This window comes from Pseudophryne corroboree, chromosome 3, assembly GCF_028390025.1.
Source record: "Pseudophryne corroboree isolate aPseCor3 chromosome 3, aPseCor3.hap2, whole genome shotgun sequence".
Classification (NCBI taxonomy): Eukaryota; Metazoa; Chordata; class Amphibia; order Anura; family Myobatrachidae; genus Pseudophryne; species Pseudophryne corroboree.
This window is the reverse complement of record NC_086446.1, coordinates 763,024,697-763,043,674: the sequence shown is the minus strand read 5'-3', so window position 1 is coordinate 763,043,674 and position 18,978 is coordinate 763,024,697. Positions and strand designations below refer to the sequence as shown.

General features: G+C 47.3%; 1 protein-coding gene across 1 annotated transcript in view; it reads right to left on the bottom strand.

Moving 5' to 3' along the window:
- Positions 1-18,766, bottom strand: part of LOC135058237 (C-type lectin domain family 7 member A-like) — a 115,340-nt gene extending 96,574 nt beyond the window's left edge. Inside the window, exon 1 of the mRNA XM_063963776.1 lies at positions 18,679-18,766. Within this exon, the coding sequence (XP_063819846.1) occupies positions 18,679-18,730 (52 nt within the window). The 5' untranslated portion in view covers positions 18,731-18,766. The remainder of the gene's footprint in view (positions 1-18,678) is intronic.
- Positions 18,767-18,978: the final 212 nt, after the last annotated feature.

Here is an 18,978-nt window from a genome sequence, read left to right as displayed (position 1 = left end):
AAGTGGTAACGAGGTGGAATTCAACCCTCTATATGCTTCAGAGGTTGGAGGAGCAGCAAAAGGCCATTCAAGCCTATACAATTGAGCACGATATAGGAGGTGGAATGCACCTGTCTCAAGCGCAGTGGAGAATGATTTCAACATTGTGCAAGGTTCTGCTGCCCTTTGAACTTGCCACACGTGAAGTCAGTTCAGACACTGCCAGCCTGAGTCAGGTCATTCCCCTCATCAGGCTTTTGCAGAAGAAGCTGGAGACATTGAAGGAGGAGCTAACACGGAGCGATTCCGCTAGGCATGTGGGACTTGTGGATGGAGCCCTTAATTCGCTTAACAAGGATTCACGGGTGGTCAATCTGTTGAAATCAGAGCACTACATTTTGGCCACCATGCTCGATCCTAGATTTAAAGCCTACCTTGGATCTCTCTTTCCTGCAGACACAAGTCTGCTGGGGTTGAAAGACCTGCTGGTGAGAAAATTGTCAAGTCAAGCGGAACGCGACCTGTCAACATCTCCTCCTTCACATTCTCCCGCAACTGGGGGTGCGAGGAAAAGGCTCAGAATTCCGAGCCCACCCACTGGCGGTGATGCAGGGCAGTCTGGAGCGACTGCTGATGCTGACATCTGGTCCGGACTGAAGGACCTGACAACGATTACGGACATGTCGTCTACTGTCACTGCATATGATTCTCTCACCATTGAAAGAATGGTGGAGGATTATATGAGTGACCGCATCCAAGTAGGCACGTCACACAGTCCATACTTATACTGGCAGGAAAAAGAGGCAATTTGGAGGCCCTTGCACAAACTGGCTTTATTCTACCTAAGTTGCCCTCCCACAAGTGTGTACTCCGAAAGAGTGTTTAGTGCCGCCGCTCACCTTGTCAGCAATCGGCGTACGAGGTTACATCCAGAAAATGTGGAGAAGATGATGTTCATTAAAATGAATTATAATCAATTCCTCCGCGGAGACATTGACCAGCAGCAATTGCCTCCACAAAGTACACAGGGAGCTGAGATGGTGGATTCCAGTGGGGACGAATTGATAATCTGTGAGGAGGGGGATGTACACGGTGATATATCGGAGGATGATGATGAGGTGGACATCTTGCCTCTGTAGAGCCAGTTTGTGCAAGGAGAGATTAATTGCTTCTTTTTTGGGGGGGGTCCAAACCAACCCGTCATATCAGTCACAGTCGTGTGGCAGACCCTGTCACTGAAATGATGGGTTGGTTAAAGTGTGCATGTCCTGTTTTGTTTATACAACATAAGGGTGGGTGGGAGGGCCCAAGGACAATTCCATCTTGCACCTCTTTTTTCTTTTATTTTTCTTTGCGTCATGTGCTGTTTGGGGAGGGTTTTTTGGAAGGGACATCCTGCGTGACACTGCAGTGCCACTCCTAAATGGGCCCGGTGTTTGTGTCGGCCACTAGGGTCGCTTATCTTACTCACACAGTCAGCTACCTCATTGCGCCTCTTTTTTTCTTTGCGTCATGTGCTGTTTGGGGAGTGTTTTTTGGAAGGGCCATCCTGCGTGACACTGCAGTGCCACTCCTAGATGGGCCCGGTGTTTGTGTCGGCCACTACGGTCGCTAATCTTACTCACACAGCTACCTCATTGCGCCTCTTTTTTTCTTTGCGTCATGTGCTGTTTGGGGAGGGTTTTTTGGAAGGGACATCCTACGTGACACTGCAGTGCCACTCCTAGATGGGCCCGGTGTTTGTGTCGGCCACTAGGGTCGCTAATCTTACTCACACAGCTACCTCATTGCGCCTCTTTTTTTCTTTGCGTCATGTGCTGTTTGGGGAGGGTTTTTTGGAAGGGACATCCTGCGTGACACTGCAGTGCCACTCCTAAATGGGCCCGGTGTTTGTGTCGGCCACTACGGTCGCTAATCTTACTCACACAGCTACCTCATTGCGCCTCTTTTTTTCTTTGCGTCATGTGCTGTTTGGGGAGGGTTTTTTGGAAGGGACATCCTGCGTGACACTGCAGTGCCACTCCTAAATGGGCCCGGTGTTTGTGTCGGCCACTACGGTCGCTAATCTTACTCACACAGCTACCTCATTGCGCCTCTTTTTTTCTTTGCGTCATGTGCTGTTTTGGGAGGGTTTTTTGGAAGGGTCATCCTACGTGACACTGCAGTACCACTCCTAAATGGGCCCGGTGTTTGTGTCAGCCACTAGGGTCGCTAATCTTACTCACACAGCTACCTCATTGCGCCTCTCTTTTTCTTTGCGTCATGTGCTGTTTGGGGAGGGTTTTTTGGAAGGGACATCCTACGTGACACTGCAGTGCCACTCCTAGATGGGCCCGGTGTTTGTGTCGGCCACTAGGGTCGCTAATCTTACTCACACAGCTACCTCATTGCGCCTCTTTTTTTCTTTGCGTCATGTGCTGTTTGGGGAGGGTTTTTTGGAAGGGACATCCTGCGTGACACTGCAGTGCCACTCCTAAATGGGCCCGGTGTTTGTGTCGGCCACTACGGTCGCTAATCTTACTCACACAGCTACCTCATTGCGCCTCTTTTTTTCTTTGCGTCATGTGCTGTTTGGGGAGGGTTTTTTGGAAGGGACATCCTGCGTGACACTGCAGTGCCACTCCTAAATGGGCCCGGTGTTTGTGTCGGCCACTAGGGTCGCTTATCTTACTCACACAGTCAGCTACCTCATTGCGCCTCTTTTTTTCTTTGCGTCATGTGCTGTTTGGGGAGTGTTTTTTGGAAGGGCCATCCTGCGTGACACTGCAGTGCCACTCCTAGATGGGCCCGGTGTTTGTGTCGGCCACTAGGGTCGCTAATCTTACTCACACAGCTACCTCATTGCGCCTCTTTTTTTCTTTGCGTCATGTGCTGTTTGGGGAGGGTTTTTTGGAAGGGACATCCTGCGTGACACTGCAGTGCCACTCCTAAATGGGCCCGGTGTTTGTGTCGGCCACTAGGGTCGCTAATCTTACTCACACAGCTACCTCATTGCGCCTCTTTTTTTCTTTGCGTCATGTGCTGTTTGGGGAGGGTTTTTTGGAAGGGACATCCTGCGTGACACTGCAGTGCCACTCCTAGATGGGCCAGGTGTTTGTGTCGGCCACTAGGGTCGCTTAGCTTAGTCATCCAGCGACCTCGGTGCAAATTTTAGGACTAAAAATAATATTGTGAGGTGTGAGGTATTCAGAATAGACTGAAAATGAGTGGAAATTATGGTTTTTGAGGTTAATAATAATATGGGATCAAAATGACCCCCAAATTCTATGATTTAAGCTGTTTTTTAGGGTTTTTTGAAAAAAACACCCGAATCCAAAACACACCCGAATCCGACAAAAAAAATTCGGTGAGGTTTTGCCAAAACGCGGTCGAACCCAAAACACGGCCGCGGAACCGAACCCAAAACCAAAACACAAAACCCGAAAAATTTCAGGCGCTCATCACTAAATATCACTAGACAAATACATAAACACATAGGGGTAAATTTACTAAGCTCCCGATTTTGACCGAGATGCCGTTTTTTCATCAAAGTGTCATCTCGGTAATTTACTAAGCAATAATCACGGCAGTGATGAGGGCATTCGTAATATTTTGAAGTCCTAGGAAAAAAATCACGAATGAATACACCATCGGTCAAAACGCGGCTGTTTAAGTATGAATCTCGGTCATTTACTAAGAAGTGCAAAGCAAAAAAAAAACAAACACTGCTGTGAAAAATTACAACTCGTAAAAAAGTGCTAAAAAAAAACAGACCTTTTTTTTTTATTCGTGATTGGATAGGCATGCACGGATCCATGAGATCCGTGCATGTATATCAGTGGGAAGGGGTGGGAAAGTGCTTATTTTTCAATTATTGTTCAATTTTTTTTTTTTTTTTAATTAAACACTGTAAAATTTTAAAAAAAAATTGCGTGGGGTCCCCCCTCCTAAGCATAACCAGCCTCGGGCTCTTTGAGCCGATCCTGGTTGCAGAAATATGGGGAAAAAATTGACAGGGGTTCCCCCATATTTAAGCAACCAGCATCGGGCTCTGCGCCTGGTCCTGGTTCCAAAAATACGGGGGACATAAAGAGTAGGGGTCCCCCGTATTTTTAAAACCAGCACCGGGCTCCACTAGCTGGACAGATAATGCCACAGCCGGGGGTCACTTTTATATAGTGCCCTGCGGCCGTGGCATCAAAAATCCAACTAGTCACCCCTGGCCGGGGTACCCTGGGGGAGTGGTGACCCCTTCAATCAAGGGGTCCCCCCCCCCAGCCACCCAAGGGCCAGGGGTGAAGCCCGAGGCTGTCCCCCCCCCATCCAATGGGCTGCGGATGGGGGGGCTGATAGCCTTTGTTGTAAAAGAAAAGATATTGTTTTTAGTAGCAGTACTACAAGTCCCAGCAAGCCTCCCCCGCATGCTGGTACTTGGAGAACCACAAGTACCAGCATGCGGCGGAAAAACGGGCCCGCTGGTACCTGTAGTACTACTACTAAAAAAATACCCAAAAAAACACAAGACACACACACCGTGAAAGTATAATTTTATTACATACATACACACAAACATACATACTTACCTTATGTTCCCACGCAGGTCGGTCCTCTTCTCCAGTAGAATCCAAGGGGTACCTGTTGAAGAAATTATACTCACGAGATCCAGGGGTCCAGGGTCCTCGGGGAATCCAGGTGTAATCCACGTAGTTGAAAAAAATAACAAAACGGACACCCGAGCCACGCACTAAAAGGGGACCCATGTTTGCACATGGATCCCCTTTTCCCGACTGCCAGAAACCCACTCTGACTGATGTCTAAGTGGGTTTCTTCAGCCAATCAGGGAGTGCCACGTTGTAGCACTCTCCTGATCGGCTGTGTGCTCCTGTACTGAGTGACAGGCGGCACACGGCAGTGTTACAATGTAGCACCTATGCGCTCCATTGTAACCAATGCTGGGAACTTTCTGCTCAGCGGTGACGTCACTTTAGGTCAACCGCAGGGCAGAAAGTTCCCAGCATTGGTTACAATGTAGCGCATAGGCGCTACATTGTAACACTGCCGTGTGCTGCCTGTCAGTTAGGACAGGAGCACACAGCCGATCAGGAGAGTGCTACAACGTGGCGCTCCCTGATTGGCTGAAGAAACCCACTTAGACATCAGTCAGAGTGGGTTTCTGGCATTCGGGGAAAGGTGACCCATGTGAAAACATGGGTCCCCTTTCAGTTCGTGGCTCGGCTCTGCGTTTTGTTTTTTTATTCAAGTACCTGGATTATAAATGGATGCGACGAGGACCCTGGGCCCCTGGATCTCGTGAGTATAATTTATTCAACAGGTACCCTTGGATTCTACTGGACAAGTGGACCGACCTGCGTGGGAACATAGGTAAGTATGTATGTATGTTTGTGTGTATGTATGTAATAAAATTATACTTTCAAGGTGTGTGTGTCTTGTGTTTTTTGGGGTATTTTTTTAGTGGTAGTACTACAGGTACCAGCGGGCCCGTTTTTCCGCCGCATGCTGGTACTTGTGGTTCTCCAAGTACCAGCATGCGGGGGGGGGCTTGCTGGGACTTGTAGTACTGCTACTAAAAACAATATCTTTTCATTTACATCAAAGGCTATCAGCCCCCCCATCCGCAGCCCATTGGATGGGGGGGGACAGCCTCGGGCTTCACCCCTGGCCCTTGGGTGGCTGGGGGGACGACCCCTTGATTGAAGGGGTCCCCACTCCCCCAGGGTACCCCGGCCAGGGGTGACTAGTTGGATTTTTGATGCCACGGCCGCAGGGCACTATATAAAAGTGACCCCCGGCTGTGGCATTATCTGTCCAGCTAGTGGAGCCCGGTGCTGGTTTTAAAAATACGGGGGACCCCTACTCTTTTTGTCCCCCGTATTTTTGGAACCAGGACCAGGCGCAGAGCCCGATGCTGGTTGCTTAAATATGGGGGAACCCCTGTCATTTTTTTCCCCATATTTTTGCAACCAGGATCGGCTCAAAGAGCCCGAGGCTGGTTATGCTTAGGAGGGGGGACCCCACGCAATTTTTTTTTTAGATTTTACAGTGTTTAATTAAAAAAAAAAAAAAATGAACCCCAGCACGGATCACACAGATCCGGCCGAGATTAATTGTAAAAAAGTCGGCAGTGTTTTGCTAATCACTGCCGTAAAAAAAAAAAAAAAAAAACACGAATGACATCGACATCGGAAGAAAAGAAAAACCCGAATACGACAGCTTAGTAAATTAGTCGTAATAAATTCAAAAAGTTGCAGTTTTACACTTTCGATGTCATTCGTGATTGAACTTTGACCTTTTTCCGAAAATTACGAATGTTAGTAAATTTACCCCATAGATTCTGCCATAAGGCAATTCCTAAGATTGAAGTGAAGAAAAACACATATCCTGCCTTGAGGCTCGTAATACAAAATAAATTCTAACTATTATGGCAGACCTTTCTCTGCCATGAGCGAAAATATTTATTAATAATAATGCTCAGTGCTTCTGTATAGTAAAGAAGTCTTGCCCTATGCGGCAAGACTTCTTTACTATACATAAGCACTGCCCCGGGTCAGACTTTTAAGGTCCGTACACACTTAACAATTAAATGAGCGACGTCGCTCATTTTCCCCCTCCTTGAGCGACGTCGCTCATTTTATCGTTAAGTGTGTATGCCGCCAGCGACAGATGATGCGTGGCCCTGCGGGTCGGCAACGATTGTCGCTGTCGGTTGGGCATGCATGAAGGATGTGGACTGTCGTCCACGACCTTCATGCAGGGCTGGCGGGGACGTGACGTCACTGAGTGACATGAGCTGTCATATCGCTCAGTGTGCAGTCGGCCGCCGGCCGGCCGGCCCGGGAGGGGGAAACATTAGACCATGTCGCTCACAGAGCGACATCGTCTAATGTGTATGGGCCTTTAGTCTTCTTTTGTCCTGCTCACTTGCAGGCCTACCCATTCTCTAGTTTGTTGAACTAATTCCTGGGAGCACCACCAACCCAGTGCCCACGGTATTATACCAAATGAGCCTATATGTTGATAAATACAATATTATACAACTCACACTGAGTTGGAATTGACTGTGGAAAAACTTCCACAGGTCTAGTGTGATTTCAAAAAAATTTTTCCTGTCAGAATGTTCTCCGTCTGGGAGATGTTCTGTACTGAGGGACATATGTATTTTTAAGGATTGTGCCAGACCACCTACTGTATAAGTAGGTTCACACGCTAAAGGGCATAATAGTTGGTGTAGTGGTTAGCATTAGTGCCTTACAGCACTGAGGGCTTGGGTTGGATTCCCACCAAAGCAATGATTTATGTGGAGTTTGTATGTTCTCCCCAAATTGTCGACTTTCTGGCAGCCAGCTCAGCGCAACAGGGGGCTGGGAGGGCCGGGGTGACGCAGCATAGAGGTGCAATGGAGGTGTGGCTACATATTAAAGGCAGCACAGGGGGTGTGGCACTCACGGACGCATCATTGTGGCCACGCTTACACTATACAATGCCACTATTACAGACATTGTATAGTGGGGGGCGGGGCTACGATTACATGATTCAGCGCAAATCACGTCATCAAGTCCCCCTTGGACTTCCACTTGTGCTCTGTAAGTGTACGGCTGAGGAGGGGTGCCGGTGGGGGGAAGGGGCTGCGGCACTGCAGGAGACTTGCTAACCTTTCTGGGAGGCCGGGATTGGCACCTGACTTTCGGGAGCCTCCTGGCCATTCCAGGAGGGTAGGCAAGTATGCATTGCCTGGGCTTCCTTCTGGTGTTCCAGTTTCCTCCCACAAGCCAAAAACTATACTGGCAATTTAATCAGCTCCCGGCAAAAATTAACCTAGTATCTATGCGTACAAGTGTTAAGGAGTGTAAATTGTCAGCAAATTAATAAAGGTTACAATTACTGTAACAGGTGTTTTTGACATTTGGGAGTTACTTCACAGAGGCTAAGCAGCAAACAAAATCCGCAAAGCTGCCATCTAAAATTTTTTATTCTGATGAAGACAGATGTCCCATGAAACGCGTAATTTTTTCCCCTCTTGTCAAATACCATAATTGTGTACTATGTTGTACAAAAGAGAACAAGGGGCCAATTTATCACCATCCACTTCCTCAGATGTCGATGGGATGTGATGTGATAAATCGGCCAAACTTGCAATGCGATTATTGTATACATTATTGTGAAATCTCTGGCCCTCATTCCGAGTCGTTCGCTCGGTAAATTTCTTCGCATCGCAGTGAATTTCCGCTTTGTGCGCATGCGTAATGTCCGCACTGCGACTGCGCCAAGTAATTTTACAATGAAGATAGTATTTTTACTCACGGCTTTTTCTTCGCTCCGCGATCGTAGTGTGATTGACAGGAAATGGGTGTTACTGGGCGGAAACAGGCCGTTTTATGGGCGTGTGGAAAAAAACGCTACCGTTTCCGGAAAAAACGCAGGAGTGGCTGGAGAAACGGGGGAGTGTCTGGGCGAACGCTGGGTGTGTTTGTGACGTCAAACCAGGAACGACAAGCACTGAACTGATCGCAGATGCCGAGTAAGTCTGAAGCTACTCTGAAACTGCTAAGAAGTTTGTAATCGCAATATTGCGAATACATCGTTCGCAATTTTAAGATGCTAAGATACACTCCCAGTAGGCGTAGGCTTAGCGTGAGCAACTCTGCTAAAATCGCCTTGCGAGCGAACAACTCGGAATGAGGGCCTCTTTCCCTGTGAATGCCCTCTACAGCATTATCAGGGTATTTTTCAGAAAAAAAATACCCAGAGTTCATGCTGCCCATGCACCTCTGCCATTGCTACCGCCACTGCTGCATACCCACGCCCCTGTCGACTACCCCCTGCCCGCACAAAGACATCCCAAGGGCTGGCTGGGCCCCCCGGGCCAGTACAATTTAAGTGTTCATGGGCCAACTGACGGGGAATTCCCTGTGAAAAGCTGGGCTACTTGCTTGAGTCTGACCTCCAGCCTGAAAGTTGACAGTCAGCGCCTGGACCCCCCCACGATAATTATACTTACCAGTCAGTTTGACGGACATCGGATCCTGTGTGGCCATTTTGCAGCATCTCTTTACTACACCGTGGGTCACAGCAGCACACCGGAGGACCCAATGACTGGCAGCCCGTCCGGAGCACCGATCACCATCTCCTAGCACTGGTAAATATGTTGTTGTTTTTTTTTATACTTTGTTTTATTTCTTTTTTTGACTGTAATAAACTTATGTGTCCATCAGACACCCGTAGCTGATCACTAGAGCCTGGTCACCACACAGCTTTCTCTGCTGGAGGGGCAGAGAAAGCTGTACTGAAGGCTACATATCGTGGTGCTGCTCTCTGATAACGCCAGTTGAAACTGGCGTAATTATCAAAGGGGTCATTGCGATTTGATTTTATTTTCTCTTACGTCCTAGAGGATGCTGGGGACTCCGTAAGGACCATGGGGTATAGACGGGCGCCGCAGGAGACATGGGCACTATAAAGAACTTTTAGTAAGGGTGTGCTCTGGCTCCTCCCTCTATGCCCCTCCTCCAGACCCCAGTTAGATCTTGTGCCCAGAGGAGACTGGATGCACTGCAGGGGAGCTCTACTGAGTTTCTCTGTTTAAAGAATTTTGTTAGGTTTTTTATTTTCAGGGAGCACTGCTGGCAACAGGCTCCCTGCATCGTGGGACTGAGGATAGAGAAGCAGACCTACTTAAATGATAGGCACTGCTTCTTAGGCTACTGGACACCATTAGCTCCAGAGGGAGTCGGAACACAGGTCTCACCCTGTAGTTCGTCCCAGAGCCGCGCCGCCGTCCTCCTCACAGAGCCGGAAGATAGAAGCCGGGTGAGTATGAGAAGAAAAGAAGACTTCAAGGCGGCAGAAGACTTCAGATCTTCACTGAGGTAAGCCGCTGCACGCCATTGCTCCCACACAACACACACAGAGCAAGCACAGATGGGTGCAGGGTGCAAGGGGGGCGCCCTGGAAGCAATAAACCTCAAGGATGGCAGGTAGTAAATAAAGTAAGAAATAGACAAAACTGCTGGATAGCGCCTTAAATAATAAATGTAAAATATATAATTGTATAATTGTTCTGTCACCTGCGCTGCCGTAAAACACTGTGTGTGTGTTTGTTGTAAATAAGTAATAAAAAGAAGAAACGGCTGCGCAAAAAGTGGAAGAACAACTAACAATAGCTAGTAGGGAATACTTAATAATATGAGCTGACCTAGAATAAAGGAAAGTTTATTATATTAATAACATTGATTAAGACACATAGGGGTACTTTTACTAAGCAGTGATAGAGCGGAGAAGTGAACCAGTGGAGAAGTTGCCCATGGCAACCAATCAGCACTGAAGTAAGATCTATAATTTGCATACTATAAAATGATACAGAGCTGCTGATTGGTTGACGGGGAAATTTCTCCACTGGCTCACTTCTCCGCTCTTATCACTGCTTAGTAAATGTACCCCTTAGAATCTAAATATAATATTCAATAAAAACATATAAGCAAAATTTTAATGTATCAACACCTTGATCGTGAAATGTATGAGCTGCAGATCTCAATCTGCTTGTTGAGAATGGGAACCACAGAGTCCGGAATTGATCTAATTAGAGGTGTCCACAGTTCCAGTTATACAGCCAATCAGTGTGTGGCTGATAATGAATGTCTTTGGAGATTTTCACAGGCAGGTGGGCAACTGAATAAATATAGATTGGATTGGATTACCTTCTCCTAGGGCTGGTCCGTACCGAGCGTCCTCGATGTTGCGGTCCTGCGATGCCCAGTGTCCGTCTGCGTGGCAAGGAGCTGACTGTGTGGTAACCAGGCAACCAGCGGTAAATGGTGCAGTTTCAGCCGCGTTCCGAGAGAAAATGTCAGCAGCCGTGTACGGGGCCGATGCATGGGGCTGGAAAGCGAGCAACTCACTGCCTGATCCGTGACAGTCTCCACGATGTACTGAGAAAGTAGCTGACGGCCGTATAATGAGCCGAAATGTGCAGCCGGTGTGGAGCAGGAATGTCTGTGGCTCAGTAGGCAGCTTGAGCCAAGATGTGAGGCCGGTATGGAACCGGGATTACCTTTGATAAAGTCACATGATCTGTGACGAAACGCGTCAGGACCCCGCCTCTTTGCACACCTTGATCCTTTTACCTATCAGGTAGCAAGCTGCCCACTGAGACACAGACATTCCGGTTCCATACTGGCCTCACATCTTGGCTCAAGCTGCCTACTGAGCAACAGACATTCCGGCTCCACACCGGCTGCACATTTTGGCACGGTTCAGTCAGACTTTCCTTGGGCAAGGGAAATTGTTTCCCAGGGCTACAAGCTGGAATTCGAGGAGGTGCCCCCGCGCCGGTTTTTCAAGTCAGCCTTGCCAGCTTCTTCCCCAGAGAGGGAAGTAGTGTTATCTGCAATTCAAATGCTGTGTCAACAGCAAGTGATTGTCAGGGTTCCCCTGAGCCAACAGGGAAAAGGATATTATTCAACCCTGTTTGTGGTCCCGAAGCCGGATGGTTCGGTCAGACCCATTTTAAATCTAAAATCCCTAAACCTGTGCTTGAAAAGATTCAAATTCAAGATGGAATCGCTCCGAGCTGTAATATCCAGCCTGGAAGGGGGGGATTTTATGGTGTCACTAGACATAAAGGATGCTTACCTTCATGTCCCCATATATCCCTCTCATTAGGTACTCGCTGTACAGGATTGTCATTACCAGTTTCAGACGTTGCCGTTTGGGCTTTCCACGGCCCCGAGGATTTTCACCAAGGTAATGGCGGAAATGATGGTGATCCTGCGAAGGCAGTGAGTCACAATTATCCCGTACTTGGACAATCTCCTGATAAAGGCGAGATCAAGAGATCAATTGCTGAAGTACGTGTCGCTCTCCCTGAGAGCGCTCCAACAGCACGGTTGGATTCTCAATCTGCTAAAGTCGCAATTGGTTCCAACAACTCGACTATCGTTCCTAGGCAGGATACTGGACAAGGAACGAAAGAAGGTTTTTCTCCCAGGACCTCCAGAACATGGTTAGAGACCTGCTAAAGTCAAAAAGTGTCAGTTCATCAATGCACTCGAGTTCTGGTAAAAATGGTGGCCACATACGAGGCCATCCCCTTCGGCAGGTTTCATGCAAGGGCGTTTCAATGGGACCTTCTGGACAAGTGGCCCGGGTCCCATCTACAAATGCATCAAAAAATAACACTGTCCCCCAAGGCCGGGGTGTCTCTTCTATGGTGGCTGCAAAGTGCTCACCTTCTAGAGGGTCGCAGGTTCGGCATTCAGGACTGGGTTCTGGTAACCACGGACGTGAGCCTCCGAGGATGGGAGCAGTCACCCAAGGAAGACATTTTCAGGGAATATGGTCAAGCCAGGAGTCCTGTCTGCACATAAACGTGCTGGAATTAAGGGCTATATACAACGCCCTTCGACAAGCGGAGAGTCTTCTTCGCAACCTACCGGTTCTGATTCAATCAGACAATGTCACAGCCGTGGCTCTTGTGAACCGCCAAGGCGGGACAAGGAGCAGGGTCGCAATGGCGGCAGCCACCAGGATTCTTCGCTGGGCGGAAAATCACGTAAGCGCTCTGTCAGCTGTCTTCATTCTGGGAGTGGACAACTGGGAAGTGGACTTCCTCAGCAGACACGATCTCCATCCAGGAGAGTGGGGACTTCATCAAGAAGTCTTTGCAGAGATAACGGGTCTCTGGGGAATTCCTCAAATAGATATGATGGCATCACGCCTCAACAAAAATATTCAGAGGTACTGTGCCAGGTCCCGGGACCCTCAGGCAATAGCAGTAGACGCCCTGGTGACACCATGGGTGTTTCAGTCGGTCTATGTGTTTCCTCCTCTTCCTCTCATCGCAAAAATTTTGAGGATAATAAGACAAAAAAAAGAGTACAGTCAATACTCATTGTTCCAGACTGGCCTCGAAGGGCCTGGTACTCAGATCTTCAGAAAATGCTCACAGAAGATCCTTGGCCCCTCCCTCTCAGGGAGGACCTGTTCCAGCAGGGGCCCTGCATATTCCAAGACATACCGCGGTTACGTTTGACGGCATGGCGGTTGAACGCCGAATCCTAGTTGGGAAAGGTATTCCGGAGGAGGTCATACCTACTCTGATAAAGGCTAGGAAGGAGGTGACGGTGAAACATTATCACCGTATCTGGCGGAAATATGTCTCTTGGTGTGAAACCAAGAAAGCTCCTACGGAAGATTTCCATCTGGGCTGTTTTATCCACTTCCTACAGAGTGGATATGGGCCTGAAGTTAGGCTCTGTTAAGGTACAAATTTCGGCCCTATCTATATTCTTTCGGAAGGAATTGGCTTCTCTACCAGAAGTCCAGACTTTTGTAAAGGGAGTGCTGCACATCCAGCCTTCTTTTGTGCCCCCAGTGGCACCCTGGGACCTTAACGTGGTGTTACGGTTCCTTAAATCTCACTGGTTTGAGCCCCTTCAAACGGTTGAATTGAAATTTCTCACCTGGAAGGTGGTCATGTTAATGGCCTTGGCATCTGCAAGGCGTGTGTCAGAATTGGCGGCCTTGTCTCACAAGAGCCCCTACTTGATTTTTCATGTGGATAGAGCGGAATTGAGGACTCGTCCTCAATTTCTGCCTAAGGTGGTGTCTTCATTTCATATGAACCAACCTATCGTGGTGCCTGTGGCTACGAGTGACTTGGAGGACTCCAAGTCCTTGGATGTAGTCAGGGCCTTAAAAATGTATGTAGCCAGAATGGCTAGAGTAAGGAAAACAGAGGCTCTGTTTGTCCTGTATGCAGCCAACAAGATTGGCGCGCCTGCTTCAAAGCATACTATTGCTCGCTGGATCTGTAACACGATTCAGCAGGCTTATTCTACGGCTGGATTGCCGGTACCAAATTCGGTAAAGGCCCATTCCACTAGGAAGGTGGGCTCTTCTTGGGCGGCTGCCCGAGGCGTCTCGGCATTACAGCTTTGCTGAGCAGCTACTTGGTCGGGTTCAAACACTTTTGCAAAATTCTACAAGTTTGATACCCTGGCTGACGAGGACCTCACATTTGCTCAGTCGGTGCTGCAGAGTCATCCGCACTCTCCCGCCCGATCTGGAGCTTTGGTATAAACCCCATGGTCCTTACGGAGTCCCCAGCATCCTCTAGGATGTAAGAGAAAATAAGATTTTAAACCTACCGGTAAATCTTTTTCTCCTAGTCCGTAGAGGATGCTGGGCGCCCGTCCCAGTGCGGACTGGATCTGCAAGACTTGTATATAGTTATTGCTTACAAAAGGGTTAGGTTACAGTTGAAATCGGTCTTTGACTGATGCTGTTATTCGTTCATACTGTTAACTGGTTATGTGTATTCCCGGTTATATGGTATGATTGGTGTGGGTTGGTATGAATCTTGCCCTTAGATTAACAAAATCCTTTACTTGAATTGTCAATCTCCCCTGGGCACAGTTCTCTAACTGAGGTCTGGAGGAGGGGCATAGAGGGAGGAGCCAGTGCACACCCATACTAAAAGTTCTTTATAGTGCCCATGTCTCCTGCGGAGCCCGTCTATACCCCATGGTCCTTACGAAGTCCCCAGCATCCTTTACGGACTAGGAGAAAAAGATTTACCGGTAGGTTTAAAATCTTATTTTTTTGTTTTTGTAAATTTACCCTGAACGCATTTCCCATTATAAGTAATGGGAATGTGATCTGATTACTAAAAAAAAAAAAAAAAAAAAGGAATTAAAGGGCTTTTGAGCAGTTTTTTTCAAGAAAAGTCGAAAACTGCTCCAAAACCCCTTTAATAAATTTGAGTGATACTAAAATAATGTGGAAAGGGTGTGAAAACACCCCCTGTGGTATATTTACTAAAATTCGTATTTGTACCGATTTGGAGGGAGATTCATCACGAATGACATCGAAAGTGTAAATTTGCAACTTCTTGAATTTATTACGACTAATTTACTAAGCTGTCGTATTCTGCATTTTCGTGTTTTCCGATGTCGATGTCATTCGTATTTTTTGGCAGTGTTTTACGGGAGTGAATAGTAAAACACTGCCGACATTAACACAATTAATCTTGGCCGGATCTCTGAGATCCGTGCAGGGCTTCATTGTGCATTTTTCGTAAAAAAAAAATCTTTAAAAAAAAAAAATTGAGCCGGTCCTGGTTGAAAAAATATGGGTAAAAAAAATGACAGTGGTTCCCCCATATTTAATCAACCAGCACCGGGCTCTGCGCCTGGTCCTGGTTCCAAAAATACGGAGGACAAAAAGCGTAGGGGTCCCCCATATTTTTTAAACCAGCACCGGGCTCCACTAGCAAGGTACATAATGCCACAGCCGGAGGACACTTTTATATTGGTCCCTGCGGCCCTGGCATTACATACCCAACTAGTCACCCCTGGCCGGGGTACCGTGGAGGAGTGGGAACCCCTTAAATCAAGGGGTCCCCCCTCCAGCCACCAGAGGGCCAGGGGTGAGGCCCGAGGATGTCCCCCCCATCCAAGGGCGGCGGATGGGGGGCTGATAGCCTTTTTGTAAAAATGTGAATATTGTTTTTAGTAGCAGTACTACAAGTCCCAGCAAGCCTCCCCGCAAGCTGGTACTTGGAGAACCACAAGTACCAGCATGCAGTGGAAAACCAGGCCCGCTGGTACCTGTTGTACTACTACTAAAAAAAATACCCTAATAAAAACAGGACACACACACCTTGAAAGTTTATTATATACATGCACACCTTCAAACATACATACTTACCTATGTTCACACGAGGGTCGGTCCTCTTCTCCATGTAGAATCCATGGGGTACCTGTGGAAAAAATTATAATCACATAATCCAGTGTAGATCGGTCCTCTTCTGTTCTTTGTATAATCCACGTACTTTGCAAAATAAAAAAACGGACACCCGATCACGCACTGAAAGGGGCCCCATGTTTTCACATGGGACCCCTTTCCCCGACTGCCAGGACCCCCCCTGACTCCTGTCTAAGAGGGTTCCTTCAGCCAATCACCCTCCTGATTGGCTGTGTGCTCCTGTAGTGTCTGTCAAGCAGCACACGGCAGTGATACAATGTAGCGCCTATGCGCTACATTGTAACCAATGGTGGGAACTTTTGTGGTCAGCGGCGAGGTTACTTTCGGTCAACCGCTGACTGCAAAGTTCCCACCATTGGTTACAATGGAGCGCATAGGCGCTACATTGTATCACTGCCGTGTGCTGCCTGACAGACACTACAGGAGCACACAGCCAATCAGGAGGGTGCCACGACGTGGCGCTCCCTGATTGGCTGAAGGAACCCTCTTAGACAGGAGTCAGGGGGAATCCTGGCAGTCGCGGAAAGGGGTCCCATGTGAAAACATGGGGCCCCTTTCAGTGCATGGTCGGGTGTCCATTTTTTTATTTTGCAAAGTACGTGGATTATACAAAGAACAGAAGAGGACCGATCTACACTGGATTATGTGAGTATAATTTTTCCTCAGGTACCCCATGGATTCTGCATGGAGAAGAGGACCGACCCTCGTGTGAACATAGGTAAGTATGTATGTTTGGAGGTGTGCATGTATGTAATAAACTTATACTTTCAAGGTGTGTGTGTTCTGTTTTTATTGGGGTATTTTTTTAGTAGTACTACAACAGGTACCAGCGGGCCCGGTTTTCCACCGCATGCTGGTACTTGTGGTTCTCCAAGTACCAGCTTGCGGGGGAGGCTTGCTGGGACTTGTAGTACTGCTACTAAAAACAATATTCACATTTTTACAAAAAGGCTATCAGCCCCACATCCGCCGCCCTTGGATGGGGGGGACAGCCTCGGGCTTCACCCCTGGCCCTCTGGTGGCTGGAGGGGGGACCCCTTGATTTAAGGGGTTCCCACTCCTCCAGGGTACCCCGGCCATGGGTGACTAGTTGGGTATGTAATGCCAGGGCCGCAGGGACCTAGATAAAAGTGCCCAGTCAAATGGAGCCAGCCAAGTGGGCAGCCAAATGGAGAATGCGCTTCAACACAGACAAGTGTAAGGTAATGCACTGTGTTAACAAGAACAAAAATTACACCTACCTACTAAATGGGGTAAAATTAGGGGATTTAGTATTGGAAAAGGACCTAGGTGTCCTCATAGATAGCAAGCTAAGCAGTAGTACCCAAAGTAGGACTGCAGCAAAGAAGGCTAATAAGATATTAGCATGCATAAAACGGGGTATTGATGCTAGGGACGAGAGTATTATACTCCCGTTATATAAATCATTAGTGAGGCCACACCTTGAATACTGTGTACAATTATGGGCACCGTACTACAAAAAGGATATCCTGGAACTTGAAAAGGTACAGAGGAGGGTGACCAAACTAATTAAGGGCATGGAGACGATGGAATACAAGGAAAGGCTTGAAAGACTAGGCATGTTTACATTGGAAAAGCGGAGACTAAGAGGGGATATGATCAACATCTACAAATATATAAGGGGACAATACACAGAGCTTGCGCGGGACCTGTTTTTGGTTAGATCAACACAGAGGACTCGTGGACACTCGATCAGGTTAGAGGATAAGAGATTCCACACAATACGGCGTAAAGACTTTTTCACGGTAAGGACAATACGTGTTTGGAATTCCCTGCCGAGGGAGTTGTAATGACGGAATCTGTTAACACCTTTAAGAATGGATTAGATAAATTCCTAATGGATAAGGATATCCAGGGGTATGGTGCATAGTCATGCATTATAGTTACTGTATAAATAGGGATAAAATGCAACGGCTGACAGCAGCATCAGTCAGAAATTTTAGTCAAATCATCATGCATGGGAGACCACAAATAGGTTGAACTCGATGGACAATTGTCTTTTTTCAAGCTCAGATACTATGTTACTATGTTACTTGGCTAGTGGAGCCCGGTGCTGGTTTAAAAAATACGTGGGACCCCTACGCTTTTTGTCCCCCGTATTTTTGGAACCAGGACCAGGTGCAGAGCCCGGTGCTGGTTGATTAAATATGGGGGAACCCCTGTCATTTTTCCCCCATATTTTTTCAACCAGGACCGGCTCACAGAGCCCGAGGCTGGTTTTGTTTAGGAGGGGGGACCCCACGCATTTTTTTCCTGCAAATTTAACACTTTCCCGCCCCTTCCCACTGATAAACATGCACGGATCTCATGGATCCGTGCATACCTATCAGAACACGGTAAAAAAAAGCAGGTCTGTTTTATTTTAGCATTTTTTTACGATTTATATTTTTTCACGGCAGTGTTTAGCTATTGCCGACAGTGTTTATGAAATACACTTTTTAGTAAATTACCGAGTTCTACCAAATAACAGGCGTATTTGACCGATGGTGTATTCATTCGTAATTTTTTTTCTTTGAGTTCCAAAAAAATACGAATGCCCTCATCACTGCCGAGATTTGAGTTTAGTAAATTCCCGAGATGACACTTTCAAGAAAAAACACCATCTCGGTCAAAATCGGGAGCTTAGTAAATATACCCCCCTGTGTCACATTTTGTTGTAAAAATAATTTTTTGTAAAAATAATGTTGTCAGATTGGCTATATATATATCGTACACTAATCTGGTTAAACCTGCACCCAGGAGAAATCAGCTCATTTTATGGTTTCACGAATTGATTGCAATTTACTACAGAACGTGAGAATGCAATTCAACTTTGATCAGAAATTCCCTTTTAAAATGTTAAAGAAAGTGCCCACGTATCTACCATTTCCAGTGGATTGACTCAATTCCAGGAGTTCTCTCAGACAATACATACTGTACCTTCAGATGTCTTGGTTGAGGCTACACAGAGCTGCTCCTTCTTCTCCACCATCCTTGTACAGTTACCATCATTCAAAGACTGAACTTTAAAACCTGAAAGAGACATGTGACAGAACTGGGTACAATAGAGAATTAAATTAGCATTGTGACAATTGCATATTTTGTGTTAATGTATTAACATCCAAATACAGGTACTAAGCTTGCAATATATTGCTGTTCTCGCGAATACCCCCCTTCCCCCGCTCTTCTCAGCAGGGGGAACTGGGCAGCATTAGCAAAGGGAGCCAGGCAGCAGCAGGA